Consider the following 26394-nt stretch of genomic DNA (forward strand, 5'->3'; position numbering starts at 1 on the left):
GAAGACTCGCTTTTTCGGGGACAGGTGAGGTGGGCATAGAAGGAAAATGACTTTGTCTCTTCCTTCCTGCCCAGAGAAGACAAGGATAGTGTCTACTCCTACTCTTGCGCTGCCAGCTGCCTCCCCCTCTTTTTTCTTCCTCTGCCTCGTATTCCCTCAATTTCTGTCTCTCCCCTCCTCACTTGCTGAATAAAACAAGCATTTACAATGCAATGGTCTCGGCATTGGTAAAGTTAGAGCTATTGGCATTGCTCATGACATTATTTTTGTTTATGTTTTTGTTTTTGAAACATTTAAAGAAACGGCATTGTCATGAGCAATGCCAATAGCTCTAACTTTACCAATGCCGAGACCATTGCATTGTAAATGCTTGTTAAATCTCGGATCGAGACTGCGCAAGCGCAGCCTTCGAGCCGAGACCTAAAAAGTGCCTAACTCGCTGAGTTACCTTGCCTTGTACCTCGCCCCCCAAATGCCGTGAGATAGTATACCAGCGACGTGAAACGATTTACAGAGCATAAAATGAATTGAATGAACAAACGTGGGTTGCCCCCATACGCAACAAAATCTGATATGCAAGTATATAGGTGTACAAGGGAAACCTGTTGATGGAATTTGGCGTATCGGTCTCTTTTTACACAATTATAGCAACCGCCCCAAAATAATAACGCCCCCACCCCCGCTACAAGCACTTTCGTCAGAGGGTGAAAACCTAGCCCCTGAGAGTTCGCGTTTCTGAACACAGTATTGCTGCGGCTTGAGGTATGCGTCTCTGTAGCTGGAGGGAGGGAGGACGGGCGGCATCGGGCGGGAGGGGGCTTCTGGTGGATGGCTGCAGACGGAGTGAGGCTGTTTGCAGGCGCCAGCAGCGGCAAGATGAAAGGGACGGTCCTGGGGGAAGCTGCTGCTGAGTCTGACCGGCTCCAGGAGGGGGCGGGGGAACCTCCTCCTCACCAAACCCCAGAGACGGGGGCCTGTGCCTGCCCACCGCCCCGTGTCCCTCCCCTGCCAGGAAGAAATGGCAGCATTAACAGTCATTAATCATCCTATTATGAGGAACCTGCTGATCTGAGTGACTGGCACATGGACGCTCTGCGTCCAGGCACGGCGAAGGCGCAGCCCGGAAGTGGAGCACGGGAGCTGACTGGGCTCTACCAAGAGATGCGAGAGGGGGCGTCGTGGGGGCTGGGAGAAAGCATGGTAGTGTAAATGGTGTATTAAAAGAGGCAACGCCGAACCGTCCACACAAAAATTAATAGAACCTCAACCAGGACCTTTTATCTATTCCTGAACTATGGTGAAACGAAACCTCAGTAGTCAATGGTAGAAAGTTACAGGTAAAGTCGAGTGGCTACTTCAAATAAAGCTCAGTCGTGCATTACCCTGTCTGTCTATGTGCCCATCCTCCTGACTCATTTTCTTTACCTCTACCCATCCTTCTGTTTATTATATATTTATGTGCTTCCATGATCATCTCTCGTCGCTTTCACTTTCCATTTCATGTGCGTGGTTCTTTTTTTCCCTGGACTAATGCTCCTCTCCCTACGTTTCGTTGTTTCTGCCTCATATTTTGAGCCTTGCAAACTTTTCTTGGTCTATTTTTCCTTTTCTCTACATTTCGTGTTTTTTTCTGCCTGTCCCTTTCGGTCTCTTTACTTATTTTATCTTTGCTTTAAATTCTATCTTTCCCGCTCTGCCTCTGTTTTGACTCATGTTATAATTCTCATTCCCTATTTCACATCTTGCAGCACACGACGCTCCAAGCCACGCTGCGCCACTCGCTTCACACCCCGGGATTGTTCCAGTCATCCCTCATCCGCGTTCCCTGCGCCCACAGTCCCCTTCAACCGTCTGTGTCTCGCCCTTGATCCGCACCACATCTTAAACACTGAGACGTTGTAAACACACATTAAGCGGCTTCTCTGGGGAAGAATTACACGGAGGTTTGGACTCTTTTTGAAAGAGTTCTGATCAAGCTTACAACTTTTCGCGAGCAGAAGGCTGCTGGGATGTGGGGGGGGGGGGGGGGGAAATCTCGCCTGGAACAGGTTTCTGAACCTTACAAAGGCTGACTCTTAAAAATGCCATTAAAACAATTAGTGCCCCACGGAAGCCTAAGCACGCAGCTTTCAACAAGCGATTACCTTTGTCAGGTCTGTTAAAAACAAGCATTATCAAGCACACCACCGCCTTTCTCCGAGGCAGAGCAGAAATGCCTTGGAGAAACGCAGCGTCCTTTTCGGATTCGGGGGCGTGTTTTGCTGTTATCTCCTCCAGCCATTGGCTGGAGGAGATAATGAGACTTTCTGCAAAAAACACGCCCCCGATCCGAAAAGGACTGGGCCTGATTGGAGTGACGGGACCTCTTCTCCAATGGCTGGCCAGCATTGAAGAGGCCAGCCAATGGAGAACAGGGGAGAAGAGGGGCGGGTTCAAGCCCCTCTTCTCCAAAACATTAAATCTCTCGACTTCCGGTTCTGCCTTCGGCAGACCGGATGGTCCCGAGACCTAAAAACGTGACTTCTTTCCTCTCCTTTCCTTCATCCGTTCCCCAGTGAAATAGATCCATAAAAGAAAGAAGCCCTTTTGCTGCAAATGTTGACTTTTTCTGACCTTTTTCTATTCCAAGGAGAGACCAGAATGCGGCCGCAAGATCACTCCTCGGTCTGCGTAGAGTCTGCTCAGTGACAAGTGCCATTCGCCGTCTCAACTGGTTGCCTGTGGCTAGGCGAATCGAGTTTAAGGCACTCTGTATAGCCTTTAATACCTTGAAACTGGCATCTCTGAAAATCCTGACCTACCTGCTTCTACCCTATGTCTCCACCCGCCAGCTTTGCTCCATGGGACAATGTCTGGTGGTGGTCCACCGAGTCAGGAGGGTTCGCGCCGGAGGTCGTTCCTTCCGGAACAGAGCGGCCATCCTTCGGAATTCATTGCTGGCCCACATTAGGAGTCTTAATAACTACCTCAAATTCAGGAAAGCCATTAAAACCTTTCTCTTCCCCACTCCGTAGGTCTCCCTGGGACCTTTCCGAGTTCAGTCACCTCTCTGCTGTTCAGTGCTAGGACGCCTGTTTGCCGGGGCAGCTGTTGTGCTCTATAAAACCGGCTAACATAACAACTCAATCTTCAGGCTGTTTCCGCCCTCATATTCTCCGCCCACTGTTCCCGTACTTTTTTCCCCCCCAAGTGATAAACTCCTTCATGAAAACCCTCATTCTACAATTTGTGTTTCTTTCCCGGGATATATGTGATTGCAATGGTATTTTGTGAGATTATTTTTCCAGGTGAACTCTGGAAGGTTCTGTATTTTGTTTTTTTGCACTGACATCTACAATTATCTGTTTGTTTGTCAGGTGGATGACGTGGCAGCCCCAGATCCCAAAATGCATTGCTGCAGATTCGGAGAAAGATCTCCCTCAGGATGTCCGGTTTGACAATGCAAAGCGGAGTGATTTTGAAAATTCTCTGCACTATGCGTAAGTGTACATATAGATACCGATCTCACACATTGCCCAGACATATCCCTGCTTATGTCTAATAGAACTACCGCCTTCTGTATTTCATGTGCAAGGAAGAAAATTATTTGAAGAGTGTATGAAAGGGTGTTTGGTATGGCTGGAGCTGGGCACAAACTCCAGACCATAATCTTTGGTAGGGAATTTAACACTAGAAGGCATTCTAAGTACTTCATAGCCTGCCTCATTGCCCTTATAGACCTGAACTGAATATCTCACTTGGGAGGGGGTCTTATTTTCCTTTGGCAATAAAAGTTTGATACAAAACTTCACACCATTGGCCCCTAGGCTTTGACAGCTCTTGAGGCTGGTGGAAGGATCAATGAGAGGAAATGAGCAGGAGGGGAACTAAAGGGGAGGGTGAAAGAAGAGAGGGGCTAGTTAGCTGGGGAGACATGGAGCAAAATGGAAGAAAGGTCTAGGGTCTTGGTATTAGAAATACAGAAAGTCACACACTATGTCATGGAATTATAATTAGTCATGGAGTGTCTTTGCATCATAGTGCATGTTAGTTGTGTGCTTTGGTGGTAAGTTCAACTGGAAATGTGGATACTGCTTCATGGCCTAGGCAAAGAAGAAAATTAGCCAAATTAATTTGAGAAAACTGTGCACCATGATTAATAAATTTTTCTGGGAAACACAATCCTGCTAGCTACATGGTAGGCTTCTAAAGGCAGGTGTGCAGACACTGCTACCAATGAAATTAAATGTAAAGGCTGCATGGCGAGCTGAGTGTCACTGGACAGAGTACTGGAACATACATGAAACGTTAGTGTTCCAGTTAAGAGGATTACAAGCTCTGGGTTACCTTACACCGCGAAAGTCTGAAGCAAGGCCTAAGGTTTTCTGAACCAGTCTTTCAGCTGTATAAAGTTCGATATCGCTGATAAGCAGGTGGAAAGCTTTCACGGTCATCATCCTCGCCATCCTTTAAGATGCATTCTAATTTCCGAGGATGCTCGCCGTTCTTACCTCCATGGCAGTGGGTTTTCAGTGTTCTATGCTTAGTAACTTTAGAGTGATTGATAATGTTCAACATGTTAAAGATGGTTCTTTGCTGATGGCAATCTAGAGCAGCCCAAGGACAGAATATGCACAACTTTTGTGTGTTTTAATAAAGAGGTCAGGAGTAGGTGTCTGTGGAAAAGCCAGTTTCGAGGTAGGATTCTGAGCTAAATCAGAGGTTGACGAAGCAGTAGACATAAGGAAATTTGACTGAGAGGTGTCAAGGCAGAAACACTGAGGAGCACATGTATTCTGGAGGGATTGATCTACTGTAGAAGGAGGAGCAATAACTTGTAGAGTGCGGTACTAAGGTTTCAAATCCGCTTTTAGGCATTGTTGAGGTGCCAACAAATTTCCTGTTTAAATGATTATCGGTAACTTCATTGATCTTGGTTTGCTCATTTCCATGTGTTTCTTATTGTTATTTCATGGGGTTATTATAGTTTTTTATTCTCCTTTACAAGAAGGTGCTTGTTTAGTGTCTGGGTATCAGAATGACAATGGGCCATTAAGTATATCAAGAGGCGATAGGTCATGGAATGTGTGCATGCCATAGCTAACTTCAGTGGTGCTACTTGATGACCAGAAGCACTTGGGTTGATGGTTGGAGATGATATTGCAGAACAATATACAGCTTAATTTCCTCAGAATGTCCAGATACTGAAAGAGGGTTAAAAGAACAAAGTATGGAAGGGATAAACAGGGGGTGGGGTTTGAGAGGGTGGATGTGAAGGACAGGTTAAGGATATTGGGAAATGAGAACCTGTGCAGGCCAAGAATTGACTCCTTAGAAAGAATGAAGAGGGCTAGGAAGAAGAGGATAATGGGACGGGGAAAAGACGAGAAGGCAAAAATAGGGACATTGTGGTAAACCAAGACTCAAGGGAAATGAGAGGATGGGAGAGGACACACTGAAAGAAGAATGAGGCAAGTGAAAGAATAAAGGAAGGAAATGTCCTAACATTGAAACAAGTCATTGTGAGATAGATGACCATTAAAAGGGGGTTCTGCTGTCCACCCATTTGTTTCCTTCTTCTCTCCCCACTGCATATGTTCAACTTGACCCCACAGTGATTTATTCTGGCCATGGTGTATTACAGGACAGTACAAGGCTAGCTGGCAGTCTATAGTACGACCAGAATGGAGCACCAGATTTCATCTGCAAATAATAGTTTGCCATGTTTTGTTCCATGTGAGGGTGCAGGGTGGGACAGTATTTCTTTGCCTACAACAGCAACATTCCTTGCATTGTCCCTGGCTTTGTCCTTTCTGTACATCCTTGTGCTGCACCTCAATTCTGTCTTGCCACCTCCGAGTGCTGTCTTGCTTCCCCCTTTAGAGCTTCCTTGCTTTCACTTATCCGTGCGGCCACTGCAAGTAACAGTGGTGGGGCCGGCTTGGGGGGTGGGGGGGATTGTGAGACTACCACAAGGGAAAATGAATTATTTAATTTTCCCTTGTTGTCGTTTCTCAAAATCCCGCCCACCCCACCGCTCATACCTGCAGCGGCCGTGGCTGTATCCTTGCTGCCCTGCTCTCTCCTCAGGTGTACCTTGGGTTGTCTTCTAGTGCTGAAGATGCTCTGTCCTCCATTGTCCCTCGATTTATGCTTCAGTGCTGTTTTCCCTTCTTTATAGTGCTCTCTTGCTTTGTCCCTGGATATGCTTCCAGTAGTGCCTTACACTGTTTTCTTTCTATGATTCCTCTTTAGTTTCCTTGGTGTGCACTTCCTGCCATCTTGCTGTCCACCTTCATTTCACCTTACCATCACCAACTGCTCTGGCTAGCTCCGTCCCCAGTGCACCTCAGTATTTTTTGCCCCCATTCCTTCAGCTGTTTTTCTCCTACAGGCTGATTGAACTTTCTCTGAAAAAGCTGATGACAAAGTTGAGCACCTCTTGGAAGGACTTAGATGATTTCCGGAGCATCTTCTGGGGGGTGAAGAGCCCAGTGGCTGGTAAGTATCAGGACAGCATTTCTGATGTATAACCAAAGGAATTATTTTACTGCAGACCTTACAAGGATCCTTTCTCTGAAAATCCTGGGATGTAGGATACTATACATACTCAGGGGAGGCTTACATTATTTGCAGAGGGGGGATTAACATTTTGGTGCAAGCTGAATCTTTCATGCATTCATGTCTTCTATTAAATTTTGATACTTCGCGTTTAGATCTGGAACAGTCTGTAAAAAGGTAGTCCGCAAAGGGAGCATCTTTAATCCGATCCTGGTAACATGGATAGACTTGTGTAAATCCTGTAGTTGTTAGTACTAGCCTCAAATGAATTTGTCCTCCACCACTAGTGCAAAGTCTGATTTCTACGTTGTAGTCCAATAAAGCAGGTCAAGTTGATTGCTTTCAGTTGTGGATCACCCTTTTAGCAATGGTCATAGATGAAACTCTTTAATGTTAGGAAAATTACATTTATGACTAGGACAAGTGCATCCAGTGTTTTCCATCCAGGTTTGGTCTAACTGGATGCAAGTTTTCTAAGACCTTGAAGCTAAAAATCCTAAAGTCCTGTAAGACCACGAGAATTGCAAGGGATATGAGGAGGCCGGGGGGGGGGGGGGGGAGTACAAAAGGCTACCTAATAATCAGATGAGGATAATGGGTCCAAAGAGACTGGCTTGCATTCTCCACCTTCCTCTCCCATCATATATCCTCTGTGCATTTAATTCCGCTCTTTCTTCTTGCTTGTGCCATTGGGCGCACTATCTACCAAAACCGTTGAATCTAGATGGCAATGAAGATGTAGCCTTCAATCTTGACATCAACATATTTTGTATGTTCAACATCTTCCAAGTCACAGTTTGTATGCGTTCAGTTGTGTTCTTCAATGCCAGCCTATGCACTATGAAACTTGATGCAAAATGTTTGTTCTTGAGCACACAAATTGTGCTTTCTTAGTGTCCATGTGTGATTCAAGAATAAATACTTTTAAGCCTTGACTTCTCAGATTGCATGGAAACAGTAATCAACTCATTCATCAAAGATTGAGAGGACTGTCACCTCATTAAAGTTGAAAGCTCTTTGTATGGCAGAGTTCGGAGAGGAAGGGACCCGAAAGTCCATCACCTCACAAGGGGATCATAGCCTCTGTAATGCTGTGAATAGCAAATGCTGTCCATCACACTTTCTACATCTGAAATCACAATTGCCCTTACAGAATTTAAACACAGAGCTGCCACAGACAATAACAATGCATTAGCAAAAGCGGTGATGGAGAAACAGTTGTCTCCCTACTCACTGTCATCTGCAGACATTCCCTCGCTCATGAACCAGGAAATAAACATCTTCCTTTGTCCAGCTATTTTTGAGCTGTGGCTCAATACCCCAGAGATAGTGAAAAGGAAATTGAATAAACATGGCTATCTGAAAATAAACCACAGCAGCAATTCCGTTTGTGTCACCGTGATGACTAAGTGTGTGTAAAGCTACACACATGCTGACTGCTTCACAAGAACAGTATAGTTTATGAACATCTTAATCTGGAAATTCCACAGTTTGCATCCCAGGATCCCGAAGGATCTACTCATGCATTTCTCTTTACTGTAGCAAGGAACCAGAGGAGAGTGGTGGAGCTAGAGCATAGTGATCCAGATGGAGCATGAGGTGAAATCATTTCTGAAAGCAAGCTACGGGCAGTGAAGTGGAGTGCTTTGTGTACAAGGCATAGCACCTTGATATGGATTCAAGGCTGAACCTGAAACCACTGATGGGAAAGTTACACGGCTGAAACTTGGTCAAATTTATAAAGGCCACAAGCCAGTGAGACTACCATGTTTTGAAAGCTCTGCAGCTAGTTGACACAGTATAAAGGGAGACCCAGATAGATGGGATTGCAGGCATCCAGGTGGGATAAGAAAAGAGCTCCCACACCCTAGGTATATTTGTCATCAAGAAGTAATGGAAGAGTTTTTCCAAAACATGCTCAGACTTAGCAGGCAACAGAACAAGAGTTTTTGTATCTGGGCAAGTTAGTTATCAAACTAGATCCCAAGGTTCTTGATTTGGACTGCATAGGAGGGCATAATGCCTAAAGGCTAAGGCCAATCCTTGTGCATCTAAAAAGGTGTATCGCCACCTGCAGGATTTCTCTTGTGCCCCCATTCTTTTTAAGGAAGTTGGTGGACATGCAGCAGTAAACTGCAACCAGGCAGTTTCTTAAAATGCTAAACCCTGGCTGAAGATGTCTTGTCAAAGAGGGCGAGAAGTTGTTGGTCATCGGCTTTTGAAAACTGAAATTTGTGGAAAGCTCTCTCAAAGGCTGTACATAGATAGTACATTGGATGGACGAGCGAGTAGAACCTTGAGGCATTCGCAGCCTTCCTTATAGTAGAACGTAGGCTGTGACACCGTTTGAGAAGGTCACTGTAAGAATCACTTGAACCCTGCCCTCTTTCTCAAAAACTGAAAAACAGATCAGCTACAGTAGCTTAAGTATTAAAAGCTAATATACTTCATATATCTTTAAGTGCCAGGTGATGTCTTGACAGATCATAGTTAAGTTGTCCAAGACCACAAATTAGCCTAATGGTGGTCCGTCTATCCCAGGGGTGGATCAAAGTCAAGGAAAGGGTGTGGGAATGAGCATAACTGAGGTCTGAAGTATATCACTATTTTAATATACCGAATCTTGCACCAGTTGTGTTAAGCCCAAAGCTGTCGGTCTTGAGTAAATATAAAAAATGTGGCATTATGTTTTATTCAGCGTGGAAATTGATGTCATCCAGAATCAATATTTGTGGAAACGAGTGGCCACCTCTTCAACCAAATCAGTAAATGTGTCAGGCCAGTGGGGGGAAGAAATACACAACCTGCACCTTGGAACACACAAAGGACAGTCTAAAACATACATTTGCTGCTAATATATAAAGGGAATACACCTTTCAAAGGTTATTCAAAGATCAGCAGGTCTAGTTCTAGGGCAAAAACAGGTTGGGTTGCTGTGGTTGCCACCAGGAATGGTGCCCCAGATTTCCCCAATAGGCAGCAACTGTTGCATTATTGCAATGCCATTATTTGCAAAACCTCACTTTTCTACCATAGCTTTGGAAATGCGGGCAGTCAATAAGTAGTATGAAACAGAGATTTTGTGCCAGGTTTTCCTGTGACCCATGTCAGAAATGATGGAATTTGTGTAACATTATACTGCAGCATGACACAAGATTGTTCTGTAGAAGGGCAGCTAGGTACATGAGCAAGTCAGATCAAGTGTTAAGTAGGAGAAAGCTGTGAGTATTTATGAAGCTTAGGCTTAAGAGGCATGATGTTGAAACTCTGAAATACCCTATTTTATACATGGTTTACCCTCAACTACTGTGCCCTGTGTTGTACAATTGTATTCCTCCTTCCTTACATTCATGTCTCTCCAAGCCTTACTAATGCATCCTATCTGAAAGGTGGGTGTGGAACCAATGGGTTGAGTGGTGACACTGAAGCTGAATATCCCATCCCTCCTCAGAGTATGTGATGAACCACTGGAAGGAAGACTGGTTCTTTGGGTACCAGTTTCTGAATGGACCAAACCCCACACTCATCCGACGCTGCACCCGGATTCCAGATAAGTTAGATGTCACGGAGGACATGATCTCTCCGTTCTTGGACGCCGGCACTTCTCTGCATGAGCAACTTCTGGTGAGTAACTGGTTTGTCATGCCTAGCATGGTAAAATGGGGAAGACAAAACATTGAGAAGGAAGAATGGATCCCAAGGGGCATATAATGGCACAAGCTTTCCTTTCACAGAGGGTGAGTGGGAGTTGCTTTTAGAGTGTAAAAGTAAGAGTTGACACACATGCATACATACTCATAGTCTCACACATATACAGACATGCACGCTATATCTGAATGTTATCTCTCTACTTAGTTTATGTAATCTAAAGTCTTGCAGGCACAAGTTTAGGCTGTGAGAGTAGAGGCTCCCATCAGAGTTTACAAAACCACAAGTAAAGGAGCCAGGGGGTGCGGGATTGTAGTGTCACAAGTTGTGAGGGACCCAGTTGTTGACTGTTAGAACCTGATCAGCTAACTTTGCAAAGATTCCTGTGCCACTTGGCAGTATGGCGAAAGTTGGCGGACTATTCTCACAACACAAGACCTTGCTTTAATACAATTTAGAATTATTTTGAGATCTAGGGAGAGCGGATTGTGCAGTAGCACAATAGTGCCAACATAGGTGGCTATATCATTTGAAAAGAGTGTTGTTCAATGTGCCAGGAAGTGTTTCCAATGGTTGCATGTCAAACATATAGGTCATTAATAACCCACAAAAATATGGGCTCCACAATATTGACTACCACCATATCATCAATGTTAGTATACATACTATTCTTAACTCCACGTTAGACCTGTGCTAAGTTTCAGTTACGCTCACGTAATTTGTATAATTTCTGGCATTTTGCATTATTCTTTTTATGTGAAGTTCCACAAAATGACACCTATATGTACCTCCGCATAATTGGAGGTTGCTTGGGTAAAAAATCTTTTTGCGGGAGCACCATAACAACACTAATTGACAGAACACAAGTGCCTTTTGTTTGTGACACTTTCGTTTTTGGTGCTATTTTTTTTAGCATGATGTTGCATCCTCGAGTCAGTTTTGGACGTGAGGACAGACTTCGTACAAAAAAAATTGTGCAAAGTGCCAGATTTGCCTTCCATGTAATCTTCCGTAATGTTTCTGAAATTTCATTGGACTATGCAAAATGAAAATATGCAAATTTTGCACACCCCTTCTCCACATCCACTTATCTTGACGATGTAATGGTAGTTATTTATTTATTTAGAGGTTTTATAAAGCGCTGGCTATACCCATAGGTATCAGAGCGTCTTACATGAGTAAGAAGATGGTAATGGTATAGAACAAAAATTCAACAACATGGAATACCAACAAGTTAACAAAATAGAAAAGTCTTGAATTTACATATATCAAATAAACAGAGTGAGGGCTATATACATGTATAACATGGAAATGGGAGATCAGATTTTGTAAAATGGTATGGGATGGAGAAAGGCAGGAAGGGCAGCAGGTAGTAGGAAGTTAAACGTGAGAAAGGGGTAGGGAAGCAGAGGGGGAAATTTTGGTAGGAGAGGGGTGAGTGGGAGGGGATGGGAAGGACTGTGAGAGGTAGCGGATGAGAGCAGTGGGGAAGGGAGAAAGCAGGGCCAGTGGAATGTAGATGGAGGGAATGGGGGAGGAGAGAGACAGTAGGAACATGGGGGGGGGGGGGGATCAGAAAAGTGGAAGGGGTGAGAATTGTGAAGTTATATTTTTGTCGGTCAATATTTAGATCATATTACAGCCCTGCAACTGCACCCAGTAGGGCTTCTAGCTGAATATTAATACTCTGACCAAATATATGGCCCTGCACTCCACAAATCCTTTGGTATGCATGTCACGGAGCATGTTTCATCTGCTCGTCTCCTAGAGAGCACAATCGTGGACCTATCAGGACTTGGCAATCTTTTCCCCATAACATTATTCGAATATCTTTATTTTTTCTGTTGCTGAAACCACTATACAGGAAAAAGTCACTCCAGCCAGAGTCTCAGGCAATTCCACCTTCAAAAAAAGATTTATCAAAGGACATTTGAAATATTCACACAGAGACCAGTCACAGTGCGGTTCACCTGATTGAGGAGTGCTTGTTTGATTGGATGAATTGTGTTCGGGATGAGCCAATAAGAGAACTTTCTACATTCTATAGATGCTGGCAGATGCTGGCATATCGCCTGCAGTCCAAGACACAATAGGTCACCATACAGGCTATAAATTATATAGAGGGGAACAAAGTTCAGGAATGTACACAAATTGCTGGAGTCTTCCAGGAATACTATGAAACATTATACCCCGCTCACAGACTACGGTCAGTTGCTATTCACTCCTACTGGGAGAGTACCAATGACTACACTCGACCAGGCGCAAGCAGACAGCGTGGCGAAACCGATTTGAATCTAGGAGGGGATCTCTGCCATCTCCAGGCTGAAAATCTGAAGTCCCCAGGCCCGGATGAATTTTCGAACCGGTTCTACAAAGCATTCTGCCATACACTAGCCCCAGTCTTCACTAGACTGTTTAATATCATTATAGACACAGCTTACAGAGTCCATGCTTGAAGCAACCATTACTGTCATCCCCAAGCCTGGCAAAGATATCACTATGAAGCTCGTGCAGACAGATTTCCTACCTCACTGTTGATGCTAAACTATTTGAGTATCCTAGCCCACAAACTTGATTAACTTATGCTGGGCCTGGTTGACCCGAACCAGGTCCGAACCAGGCAGGCTTCATTCGATTAGGCACTGTGAGGACAACACCAAACGCATTATCTGTTTCCTTGACAAAATCCACTGGTCCAAGAAGGAGGCGCTGCTGCTGACAAACGATGCAGAAAAGCGTTGGACAGAGTGCACTGGCTCTTCCTATTCAAAACCTTAAACATTTTGGCTTTGGAGACCATTTCTGCTGCTGGATCCATGGATTTATAGCTGCCCTGGGCCAAGGTGAGGGTTAATGGGATTTTGTCAGAGCTCTTCCATATACAAAGGGTAATGTGTCAGTGGTGTACACTCCTACCACTCCTATTTGCCCTCTTCACAGAGCCATTAGCTCAATGGGTGTCGGCAAACCCCAACATTACAGGAGTCTTTTTCGGAGGGACCACCCATACTCTTAGCTTATACGCAGACAACATTATTGTGGCACTCGCCTCACTGACGCCGTCTTTGCCCACCCTGGTGGTGGAACTTCACCAGTTTGGGCCATGTCGGGGTTTAAGTTCAACATTCATAATACCCAAATTCTTAATCTGTCCACCCCACAACATCATAAAGACCACTTACGTTCCACATTCCCCACTCCACAACCTCATAAAGACCTCCTGCCTTTCACATTCCCCATAGCTTGGCCGGTGACTAGGATACAACTGACCCAGACTGTAGATGAGACAGCTGTGGTCAACTACACCACTCTTTGCTCGCAAGTTCTGGCACAACTGGCAAAATGGCACCATCTTCGGCTCTCAAGGCTAGGCAGAGTGGCAGCGATACAGATGACCATTCTCCCCAAAATTCTATTCGTATTTCTAGCACTCCTGTTGACACCCCCTAAGAATTCCAAATGGTTCCTGCAACTTTAGCTAAACAAGTTTATTTGGGACGGGAAAAGGCCCTGCATGCATAAACAGCTCCTCTATCAAATAACACAGGAAGGAGGCCTGCATGCCCATGACATTACAAGATATTATCAAGCGACACAACTTTGCCTAATGGTGTAGAGGGGTAGAACGACTATCAAAAAGCATTGGCGTTTTATGGACCAGAGAACCAGAATTGGTATGCAGTTCCTACGATGTGGCAGGTAGCGGTGAGTAGACCGGTGATACCAGGGTGTGGGTAAGGGGGGAGGCAGGAGAGAGAATTCCTCCTTATGGAATGGAGACCCTCACACACCCAACAAGCGGGTGTCTTGATTCATCATCGGGTCTAGCTCCTTATCGGGTCGGCGATGCAATACCCGATCAGGCGGCCGGAAGGGGCATTCTTTGCGGAGATCTTTTTTCCAATGCCGATGGGTGTAGTGCGTGTGAGGGCCCTATAGTATAGTAACTAGTGTAGGTGACGGTGATGTGTGGGATAAGTGAGATATAAAACAGGAGATAGTGATCCACTCAGAACAATTTTAATGAGTTGTGGTCACTACCCTGATTAAAACCATAGTGAAACACACATTCTCACTCTTGGGTTTGTGAGGGTATGTGCTGGAAGGGTTTTATGGACCAGGCAGAGGCGGATACACACATAAGGAGAGATCCCTGGCTGCCCCGTAATTGCAGAGCTCAGACTCTGTATTCATCCCCTGTCACAAATTCGGTCCAAAAAGTGTGGGATGGAGTGGTGGTTGGAGGGGGCGGACCTCATTCCCTTTCACACTGACCCCCATTTCCTGGAGTTCACTCCGGACCTACAGGTAGAGCATTTCCACAGAAGGCAGGAGGGGGGCTACAAACTAATAGGTAGTCTGTATGACACCCATGGAATCATTCAGTTTGAACGCATAAAGACAGACTACGGGCTAGAAGAAGCGGACCACCTACAATATTATACTACTCCATGACTACTGTGGAGTTTTACTCAAAATTAAACAATGGTCACAAAATAAAGAGTTACCCATGTTCATGATCAATAATTCGTGAATATGTAAAGTTGCAAAGATTTTCGTACATTTTGTAGTATAAAAATAATAAATAGTGGGAGAAAACATCAACTATAATAGGCATTTGTACACTTTTTCTCCCACAAACCTATTTTCAGGGTGGGAAAATTCACTCGAGTTGTTGTACAGATAATTTACCCCTTGAGCGAAATTGGGTCATGTAGGTAAACGGCACTTTTGCAAACACTAATTTTTTGGAAGACTGACAAACAACCATTTTAAGCTAGTGAATGTATGAAGTATTGTCAGGAATAAAGTTTGACAAAGGGTCGTGTTCAGCGTTTAAATCTGCAAGCTAATGGGGTAAGGAATATGGGGTCATTGAGGTTGTATTCATCATGCTAATGCAGGTTTTAACACTATTTTTTTTTTTTCTCCCTGTTTTTGAATTATTGAACAATTTTACTATTTTCTCTTTTTATTTGAATTTATTTCTATTGGTAGAAAATAAAATTTAAAAAAACCAAAGAAATCCAAATGTAATGTTTTGTATGACTGAGAATCAATATGAGCAACCATGTGCTGCAAAAGGCGTGAAAATCTAGTTATCTGCTTTGACCACTTCAAATGGAATCTAACACAATATGCTTTTGATTTGATTTTCTGAGCTCACCTGGCGAAGGCTATTTTAGGGCGAGGAGAAATATTGGCCAGTCAGTTTATCATGAAATATAGATTGCCCGTGTGGGCCTTGTGACCAGTTTGTTAGCAGCAGTCTGAAGTTGTGCAGGAGGAGATGGGTAGGAGAGAGGCAAGTGATCCACTCATGAGGCAGAGGGTGCCCCTCTACAGGGAAGCTTACTTCCACCAATCAACTTGGGTACAGTGTCTCCAGTTTCTCTCAACTAAGCTAGAATATCTCATGGTGATTTCCACAAATGTTTTGTGTACCCAGACCACTTAACAAAGTAAAGGCACAAAAAAGACAACTGAATAGCAGAAAGCAAAGAACGTTGGCAGGGTGTCAACATACTTGCACCACAGAAATCTCCATGCCTGCAGAGTTTACAATATTTTTGTCAAACTGGTACATATATAAATGTAACTCCTTTTTATCTTACTACTCTTCTCTTTTAAATTTTTCTGCAGAAGGGGAACATCTTCATTGTAGATTATTCCGTTCTGGATGCGATACCTACCAATGTGATACAAGGAAAGAAACAATACCTGTGCGCGCCCATCTGCCTTTTGTACCAGAACATGGAGGGCCACATTCTGCCAATAGCCATACAGGTGAAGTTCCAGGGTTCCACTAGTGCCCGAACATTCTGTCTGTCTCTTTCTCTTTCTCCCTCTTTATTTTTTTCTCTGTCTTACTTCCCAGTTTCTTCTTGGGTCTATCGCACACTTCTTGACCTCTGAGTCCAACACAAGCCTTTCCAGACCTCTAAACCTACCACAAGCACTCAACCTATCACTCCCAGACAGATCTTTCCTGACTGCTTTATAAAAACACAACTCTGGCTGACGCTGTTGGACCAACAAATAACCCCTCCCTGGTCCTGCCTGAATGATTCTGTCCTGTTCTCTTTTGATCTTGTACCTTCTCATCCTTTTGTCTCTAACACATACACTATGGAAGGCTACAAGTCCATGTCCAACCGCAAGCCATTTCAAGGCTGAGCGATCTTGGTTTGAAATATTTTCATACGCTGCACCCTCCTTGTTCTAAGCACAAGGATAAAATATGGCTCATACAAGCTGAACTTTACACTGTAATAAAGTACCGAATTCTTATCCGTCGTCATCAAATTCTAGCCCTAGTCTTCCTTGTCATATGTGTAGATGTTAAGGTAAGGCCATACCCTGGAGAATGTAGCATCCCTCATCTGCAGTACGAATGAGTAGCTGTAACTAGCTTTACTAGTCACTTTCAGCTTGTTTAAGATGGTAGGCTCAAAGATAGACTGCCCACTGAGATCCTGGGTAGAGGAGAAGTTGAGGGGGAATGTAGTTCTGTGGCAAAGAAGACCCTCAACACTATGACGATATTTAGTAAGCATTTTTCTGATTTTCACTACGTCTGTCTCCCTTGCCCCAGCCCTTACATATTCAAGAGGTTTAAAGCAGAAAAGACCATCATCGGAGCCAGCAAAACACAACAGTAGAATCAGGAGACTGCAGAAGTGCTGCATTTACACGTTAACCTCTTGTAAAACTCCTGTCCCAAATGCTTTAGACTAAGAACATCCCACTGACAGCTGGAAGTACTGCATGAAGGTGTGCGGGATATCCAGGTGGCTGTGTTGCAATTAACATTAATCTGTATCCCTTGACACTCTGGTCAAGAAACCTCCTTGCTCTATGTGAATCTCACCTACACTGGCCTAAAAAAGCTCTACCATGCCTCTTGTAATCCTTTGAATTAGCAATGAAGCCAGACATCAAACATAGTAGAAGAGTACTGCTTCCCTGCCTGGCTACCCGTAGCATTCAAATAGTCAGAATTCTAGGTATACCAGGTGGGATCTAGCAGCACTCAGCAGACGTGCAGTGATGTAGAGCTAACTCCTGTAATTTTGTAGTAGGAACACATAGCAGGTGCACAATATCATGACCATATGGAGCTGGGAATAAACCTAGGAAAGAAAGCCTCCATGCTGAATGCAAGATGAGCACGAGGGCGGGCTATTGATGAATAAATGCGCTGAGCCTATGGGATGAGATCATGATGATTAAGAAAGAATCTATGGCCAAGAGAAAGACTTAAAGGAATGGTCTTGGTGCAACCTTTTCAACCATTGACAAGCCTCAAAAACAAACTTGAGGAAATGTAGACCACTGTAAAGCAATTTTGAAAAGTCACAAGACTGACTGCTCATAGTCGAGGTGAGCCACCTCAAATTCTGACTTTTTGAGTGCACAAATTGCTGACAAGTGACCTCAGCGGTAGAAATAGAACAGCCCTCCCTGATCAAGAAGGATAAAAAGTAATGAATTAAGACCTTTGACCAAGCAATCACTAGAACCATGACCTAATGACGAAGTTCAAAAGGAAGGACTTATTACTTTTGTAGATAAGGAATTTATGAATCTGTACTTACTTGGAAGTCATGGAAAGTCAACTAGAAGCTGTGTCCTGACCCTATCTGTACCATTCTGCCCCTTCTGACCCTGTGACTACTAAAAGGCCCTGACCTGCCAAACAGATAGCTAATGTGAGCAGGAGGCCTGGTCAGGGCAGGACTGGCAGTAGCGGGCACTGGGCGTTTCCCCGGTGGGCTGCCAGGGTGGGGTCTGGTTTTGGGCCCCTGGGGGCCGTTTTTTTTACCGGGGGCCTGCAATTTCGGCCCACGGTAACAAAATCATCCGAAACCGGCCCTTGCAAACAACTCAGACGCACCCCTTCAGCCTCCCCCCTCCTAGGAGGGCTGGCCGAGCAGTTTGCCAGGGCTGGTTTCGGGTTCCAGTCCGGCCCTGGGCCTGGTGCGCTTATCCAAGCTGGAAAAACCTCCATCTGCACTGAAATACCAGACCAGACTCGGTGGCACCAACACATGCCCCCAGCTGGCATAGCACAGGCATGGACAACTCTCAGAGCCTGATCTGCTTGTTGCAGCCTGCTGTAGCACAGCCTCCACGACCAGACGTGAGCATATTCATAAAGACATAATTCACTCCCATTGAAGCCTACAAAGAGAACAGCGTCCTGCCTCCACTGGAGACAGACCAAGTAAAATGTTTGTGTGACTCATAGTTCCAATTAAAATTGGCAGAGCAGAAGGCTGGCTTTAAAAAAACAAAAGGAATGTTTAATTGGTTACACAGATAAGCAATTTCATTTTAAAGGGAAGGCATTGTTGCGTGTTTGTAATGTGAGGCTGATGGAGCTGATTGGGGCCAAAATTAAGTAATTTTGTTCAACCTTTCCATTACCATCACTTACAGGTTCAAGTCCCCTTCCTGCGCCGCTTTCTTCTTGCTTAAGGGACAGATCTTTGCCCCCATAATTTGATTTAAAGAGCTAGTTCATTAGCAAAAGCAAATTTCAATTATAGTTCAAAGTTCAGTCAATGATGAGAGGTTGGATACGTTCTAAAGCTTTAGTCTCATTGAGAGATTAGTAAATTTCTTTTATTCCCTTTTTATTTAAGACGTCAAAAAATCTTTAGTATGTTGACGGAAATCTCATAAAAAGCTATGGCTAGAACAAATAGACAAATAAGGCATCAAGCGTGTTCCATAAAAAATAAAATAATATATTCTAAAGGACGGAACTAGAATCTTAAAGTTAGTAGAACTCATGAAGAGTTCAAGTTCATAGGCAAAGAGTGGGATCAGAAGAGCATAAAGGTCAAAGCCAAAATAAATCAGCAGAACTTACTGTAAAGAGTAGTTCATGAAACTCAGCTGAGTCTCGGAAACACGAACCAATGATCAGAGTTGCAGTAGCAATTTGTCAAAAATAAATGATCGGAATACGTAAGGAATGATCAGAAGCAGCAGTAGCCACAACCGTCCATCTCGGAAGGTGAGTAAGGAGTGGAGAAATAGCCATCTGAAACTAGCTAGGAACACACACTAATATAAAAGACATGAATACATGATGCAGACATTGTAGCAGGCTTCTTCCTCTCTGGTCCAATCGAATGGCAGCACTTGCCTGTGAGTAGGTACAGCTCTTCCTTCAATTAGGACCCTATATTGGGGTATAAAAAAATACCAGTTTTAGTTAGAGGATGACACAGGTCACCCTAACATAGTGGTAACATCTGGAACCAAATTGGTAAGATAGGAGCCCGATTTCCGTCCTGATGAATGCTGCATACCCACATGGGCCAGCGGCAGGAACATGTTGACGATACGGGTGGTGATGGGGTAATAGTTCCCCTAACCCCCACATTCTAGTTTTTAACACCAAGTAATACCCTGCGATTAAATGTAATTTGGGGTAAGACATTGTTTTTTAAATCACTACTTCACGGGCCCCCACTTAGATTAATAAAAGTGTCTCCCTGTCTCCAGGTGTAGGCCCGCTCTCGATCAAACCTGGTTTTTAGAGAGCGACAACTGTCCATGATGAAGCATAACACCTAGTGGTGTGTGAGGACAGTCCTTAAATTATTTTTAGATGCTCAGCATTCTTCTTAACTAGTGCTTTGTAGGGATACGGTTATATTATCTAAGTGACCAATATTTCAGGGTAGCTTCTTTTGTATGAGCATTGATAGGTTTGGAGGCCAGCTCACCCTGAAAACCCTGTAGCCTCAAGTTCCTGCCCCTGGATAATTCCAAGGGTTTGTGTGTCTGTCAGCTCTTCCTTTCCCATGAAATAAGATGTGGCTTACAACTTTTATCACATAAGTTAGCTACAGTCATTCTTGCATAGTTAAATTCTGGAAACATAAGCCTCCGTTCACATAGGCATTAAGCACAGGTTGACTGCCTAAATTAAATATTTCACTGCATATACAATGAACTATACTAAAGATGAGAGACCTTAACTTGCAAAATCACTGTTGGGTAATGCATTTCGTCCATGCGAACAAGAAGATTATTTAAAATGTAAAACCATTCTATTCAGCATTATGTGAGACATGAGAAAATAGAAAGTTTAGTGATTTGAACATAGAATGTTGCTTATGAAAAGTAATACATTTGTTTAACCGAAACATTCTGTAGTCAAGATAAATATTTCTAAGCATGTCGTTTTGAGGTCAAGCTATCTAAATTACATTGTGCACAATTTTCAATATCAAGTTCACTTCTAGCTACAGGCGACTTGCTTCTTAGCATTTCTATGGCCTATACAAATAGCTATGACTGCCTATTGCAATTTGCACATTTTGAATGAGCGTCATTTCAGCTTCGAATTTCACATAAATCATTGCACATTTAGATGCTAATCTAAATCATTTACATTTTAATTAATGGACCATATCCAGGCCTTATTTTAATATTTAATGGATATGACACAGAAGGCAGACAAGGCTGAAATTAAGGCTGCAGGCCCCAGAAATGTGTCAGTAGGAGATTTACTTAAACAGTCCATATGTATTTTGCTTGAGTGGACAGAGTGATAAAACACCATTGAACAAAGGCTGTGCTTGTTATCCTTAGAATGACTCCCTCCATCCTGGTCATTAATGACATTGTTTCCAATTCAGGAATTTCTGAAGCTATCCTAATGCATTCTGGGCATTATAGTCTTTTGCTTCCTTTGAACTAATTAGAGTAAGATCCCTAAAAACAATGATTTATAAGTAAAACGTTCAGGTCTGGAGATGGTGTCCATTATAACCTGAAAAGAGGTGGTCACCATGATTCTCCCACTGTACAGTTTTTAACATACAGATCATGTCTGTGTTGTCTTTTACACTGGAAGATATGGTGGAGCCAGCTTGAAAGATCAGTTTATTAATGTGGCCATCAAGGGTTAAGGAAAAAGCAGTTCTCTTGCCCCAGTGCTTCATCTTTAACCCTCACCAACAATAAGCATTTTAGAATGTTCCTTTGCTTGATGATGTCTGCAGGGGGTTTGAGATGTATTGTGACATCTTTCACCATATGGCCTCTTTAATATATGTACCTTGACATCTGCATCAAGAGAGACCATTTGAATATAACTTAACCCCAACATCCATTAAGCTTATCAAACGTAAATTTCTGTGTTGAGATGGGTCCCCTTTCTTTAATATCAGTTTTACTATTGCTCCTTTCGAGCTAGCCTGGAATGCTTCCATTTGTGTTATTGCAATAAAAAGCTTTGGAAAAAAAAACAAGCCCACCAGTTAGGCATGCCTGCCACACGGTGCAGAGATGTCAAGGGGGGCACCATAGGTGCCCTCCCCGGCCCAAATGCGGAGGGCCAGAGGGGAAGGGGGCCCTGCTAGGGGCCCCTAAAGTCAGTTTCTGACAGCCAATCCATGTAGGAAAGGCAGACATGTATTGGCTGTCAGAAACGACATGGTAATCTCGACGGTGGAGCCGAGCCTGGCTTTGCAGTCATTGAAGGGATTACTATTCCGTTCCTGTTTCAATGGGCTCCCAGAGCCTGTCAGAAGAGGAGCAAAACCTCCCTGCTGGTTTCCTTCCGTAATCTAAATACGTAATCAAAATACGGCGGTTGGAGGGAATTCTCAGGATGCTAGGCAGAGAGCCTCCAACCGCTGGTCGGAGGCTGTCTGCCTCACATCCAAATCGGGCCCTATGGGTTTCGAGCAATCTACTACCTCTATAATGCTTTGACTATACCATTTTAAAACCTCACATTCCTCTACTTTGTCCAGTAAAAGGGATTTTGTTACCGGATATTGCAATAATAAAGCCATGTACTTATCCAATCCTGTAGTTGGGTGTTTAAGAAAGGTAATCTCCATTGGAATCACAACAGTTCTAGGATGAGGAATAGAATTTAATGCCAGTCGAAGACCCCAGTGATCACTGGCCGCAATATTCACAATTTTAAACTTATTACAAAGCTGGAAACACCATGCTTGTAGGAAAATATAATCTACCGGCCATCTCTAGCTTCAATAAACAAAAGTTTGAACTGCGGGAACATCATCCTTTCAACGTCCATTTAAACATACAAATCCTAACTTGGCCATTTGATTGGCAAGGAGCAAATCTATCTTTGACTGATAACAGCATGGAGAGATGGCTTGTAGGATCCCATAACCCTTCAGCATTTCACCATGCAGTTCATCAGCCCTGCATAAACGCTTTGCTTCAAGGGAGAGATTATCCTATATTCTCTTGATCTGAGCCAGAAACCCCATCCTTATTTGGAGGGAATTACAATTGGATAAAGACGAATCATTGGTTTTAAAAGGGTCGGCCCAGTATGGCATACACTGCAACTAAAAAGATCAACATGAGGAGTCAAGACGTATTTGGGATGCACAGTCCTATCTGGGTCAAAAATGAAGCCACATTGATGCTCCCCATTTGAAGAAGAGTCAGATTAAAAGGTTACGCCAACATTTAATATATCTTCAAGTTGTATGAACAATTGCTGGCACTCCCAAGTTCTCTTTTTTTGGAATTTGTTTGTGGTGAATTGGGTTTATTTAAGGGATGAGACATGAAGAAATAAGTACACTTGTGAACTGTGGGCTTACGTATGCGATTTCTGCAAGCAACTCATTTCAAGGATTCATGCAAGTCTCCAACTGGGTACTGAAATGTATAGAAACATATTTCCTTTTGCACTTCTAATTCTAAATCCACTGGATACTATTTGGTTGCAAATGCACCTTATCTCTTTTTCTCCACATGAAAAATATTTCCACTACATTCTAGTGAAATATTACAATCTGTGGGCATTGGGTGCATTAGAAAATTGTGAATATGTGTGTCCTGGACAATATTTCATTGTACTAATTGAAATTTGCAGAATTCGAAAGACACAAATCTGAGTTTTATGAATTCAGATTTATGGATTGCCCTGGCAAATCCTTCTATGTACTCACCTGAAAAATAACTAAGTAGAACAAAAATCTTCATGAATTGGGCTTTTAGTTCTCAGAAATATAGGGGCATGTGGCAAAGCAATGTGATATTTCTTCCCCTTAACTCCTCAAAGGACTATTCATGGGGGATTCTTTCATGTTCCTCCCTGTTAAGATTAAAACATTTACAGCATCTGTGTATGTGGGCTTTAAAATTCTGCCAGCTTAGTTACGCAAAGCTAAAAAAAAAAAGGTTTGGTATTCTAAAGTCATAAGTTTGTTAACATACACAGCTCCTTTTTTTTTTAAACTTTAGCAACTTCAATATGTCCCCCAATTAAAAAAAAAAAACACTAAAAAAATACAAAAACACATTTTTCCATCTTCGCGCGTACCTAGTTCTTAAACAGTTACTAAACTGGTAACGTATACAATGATTTCCTAAATTGATCTAATCTTTAAAACAAAACTACTAAAAACAATTAGGAATTACTAACCCACAGACAGATTATAACTGTAGATTTTATTCTCCAAACCTGGCTTCTCACACCAACCTAATCCTTTAAATTCCCACCATCACAACACAAACACACTTTAAACCTGAATTGGCTCAATAATCCACATTCCCCACTTGAATATCTTTCTGTCTTTCCAATATTTTGTTTTCTGGCCACTTTCTTCCTAGATTCCTGTAGCCACTATGAAACACAAAGCCCCCAACCTTCGTGCTGTCACTGCACTCAGTCCAAGGCCTTTATATCTGTAAGGTGAGGGTATCTCCTCACATTATTCATTTGGTGTTTTTTTTGGGGGGGGAGGGATGCTTTCTGTTTGCGTTATGAGACTGCTCTGCCCAATGATAGCTCATTCCCCTTTGTCTTGTCTTCACAGTTGAATCAGTCTCCCGGAGAGGACAACCCGGTTTTTCTGCCCTCAGACCCTGAATTGGATTGGCTCTTGGCGAAGACATGGGTGCGCTCAGCTGATTTTCAGATTTACCAAATCAGTTCCCACCTGCTGCACACGCACCTGGTCGCGGAAGTTCTTTGTGTGGCCACTCTGCGCAACCTGCCATCTCTCCACCCAGTCTTCAAGGTACTTGCCTAAGGGACGGTTTGGCTTATCATAGACTTGTATTTCAGCAATGCAGACCTATGTTTCAATCATTTCTGCCTCCAGTCTGTCCGGTTTGATTAAAATAGGGTTTTGAAGCAATAAAACATAGTTGTAATATCTGCAGCTGGGCATCTTCTTCTTACTCCAGTCTTACATTTTGTGGAGCAAAAACTCCTTAAGCCTTTGAGGGCCAGGCAGGTCATCATGTGGCCCATCTCGGCACTCGCTACCTAGGGCGGCATACGCTTGCAGTAGGTCAGAAATCTACCACCATTAAAACGAAATGCCCCAGAGACTACCAATACACCAAAATCGTACTATAATTACAATTAAGGGACATCTAGGATGGCATACATATCGGAATGCTACGAGTGGCAGGAATTTTAGGGATTCTGAAAATATTTTTTTCTAGTGGCCCTATCTTTTTGCATCACCTCACTGGGAACCGCATTTATTTACGCTTTTAAGCAATTTAGACTGACATGCTATCTTGCGTGCATTCAGCATAGAGATGGCGTTGATAGATGGGTGACCGAAACCGTACAATTGCAAGTAGAAAATTATGTTAATTTAAAAATATTGGAAGATCCATTCTACTGTGATACATTCACAAGCAGGGACCTTGTGAAGATATGACCTTGAAAATAACTTACAAGTAGGGACAGGTGTAGCACTACTAACCGTGTGACCCTTTTATAAGCTTACTTTCAACCCATTTTCTCTTACAGCTTTTGATGCCACACATGAGATTCACCTTAGAGATCAACACCCGTGCGCGCGGCCAACTCATCGCTCCGAACGGCATCTTCGACCAGGTGAGATCTGTGATCGTCCTGAGCTCTTGCTTACCAAGCCTGATTTCTCTTGTACACTGTTCCCAGCATCTTTACCCCTTGAAGACTCAAAGGGCCTGGTTATAAGTGAACTAGAATGATGGGGGGGGGGGGGGGGGGGAGTATTTACTACACATAGAAAATACTGATACTACACGGTGTGATTTTTACTAGATGCAGTAAATATCTCCCATATTAAGTTGACATTTTGAAAATGGTGAATTGCATGCAAAAAATTGTGCTCACCACATCAATTTCCTAATGTAACAGTTTTTTTCCATACTTTCTACGGATACATTTTTAGGGGTGCTGTAATTATCTCATTACTCATAATTCTCCTGTTTGTGTAGAGATCGCAATATTGTCTTGTGCTTAGAGTGGCTGAAAGTGCAGCACTTCTTTCCAAACAATTCTTAGATTTTCAATGAGGCGGTGCAAAGCTGCAAAGGTTTTTCTTCCACAACTTTGTACAGTTGTTTGTTAAATCTTTGCAATTGTAATGTAGTTCATAAAGCTTGCATCACTTAAAAAATCAAATAGTGAGTCCAGTTTAAGCTAAAAGTTGCCCTGTATGGAAAAAATTGAAATAAAATATTTTTAGCAGGAGAGTTGTTTTTGGCAGAAAATTTCTCCTACAAAAATCTATTTTATGGAAATCTTCTGTGCGTGAAATTGGCAAATTTGGGATTTTGAATATTGCTCAAGAGGATCCAGTGCCAGCTCAAACACAAAGGCGGATTTGTTCTTTCCAGATTGAGATTACATTGTGATAGTTTTTCTGAGATAGATGAACCAATTAACAGAGACCGTAGTAATTCTAATTTGCAAAGCCTATTAGTTACACGGATTCCTGTTGTATGCCAGTTCTTCATAACCCAGCATGTGTCTGTAGTCTTCGCAGAACCTTAAAGAGTACAAATAATGGTGAGAAATGAGAATTTCAAATGTAGAATTAAACATTTAGCAGGTTTCTAATTTTTAAGGAAGAGGCTTGCAGTTTAGTCAAAATTACATTTTCTAAAATGAATTCTCTGGAAATGACTAACTTTTTATTGGTTCAACCCAACCATGTACATAGGTTAGAACTATATTATTATATGCACATATTTGTAAAATACATGTATGGCTTCATTTCTGTGAAGATGGGCAAGTAACTTCATCGTAAATCTCATTTTCCCATCCTCAATACCTTCGGCCCCCTTTGACCACTTTGTACATGAGTGTTCAGATCTTAAAGATTCCTCATGCCAAAATGGATGCAGGTTAGTGACACGGTTCAAAAGTTATAAGGAAGTACACAAACATGTGAC

General features: G+C 43.0%; 1 protein-coding gene across 1 annotated transcript in view; it reads left to right on the plus strand.

Moving 5' to 3' along the window:
- Positions 1-26394, plus strand: part of LOC146780092 (polyunsaturated fatty acid lipoxygenase ALOX12-like) — a 193821-nt gene that overhangs the window by 141026 nt on the left and 26401 nt on the right. Inside the window, exons 4-9 of the mRNA XM_085638369.1 lie at positions 3357-3479; positions 6374-6480; positions 9992-10164; positions 15832-15975; positions 24027-24230; positions 24980-25066. Coding sequence (XP_085494495.1) covers positions 3357-3479; positions 6374-6480; positions 9992-10164; positions 15832-15975; positions 24027-24230; positions 24980-25066 — 838 coding nt within the window. The remainder of the gene's footprint in view (positions 1-3356; positions 3480-6373; positions 6481-9991; positions 10165-15831; positions 15976-24026; positions 24231-24979; positions 25067-26394) is intronic.

The sequence above is a fragment of the Triturus cristatus genome, chromosome 12 (genome assembly GCF_964204655.1).
Source record: "Triturus cristatus chromosome 12, aTriCri1.1, whole genome shotgun sequence".
Taxonomy (NCBI): domain Eukaryota; kingdom Metazoa; phylum Chordata; class Amphibia; order Caudata; family Salamandridae; genus Triturus; species Triturus cristatus.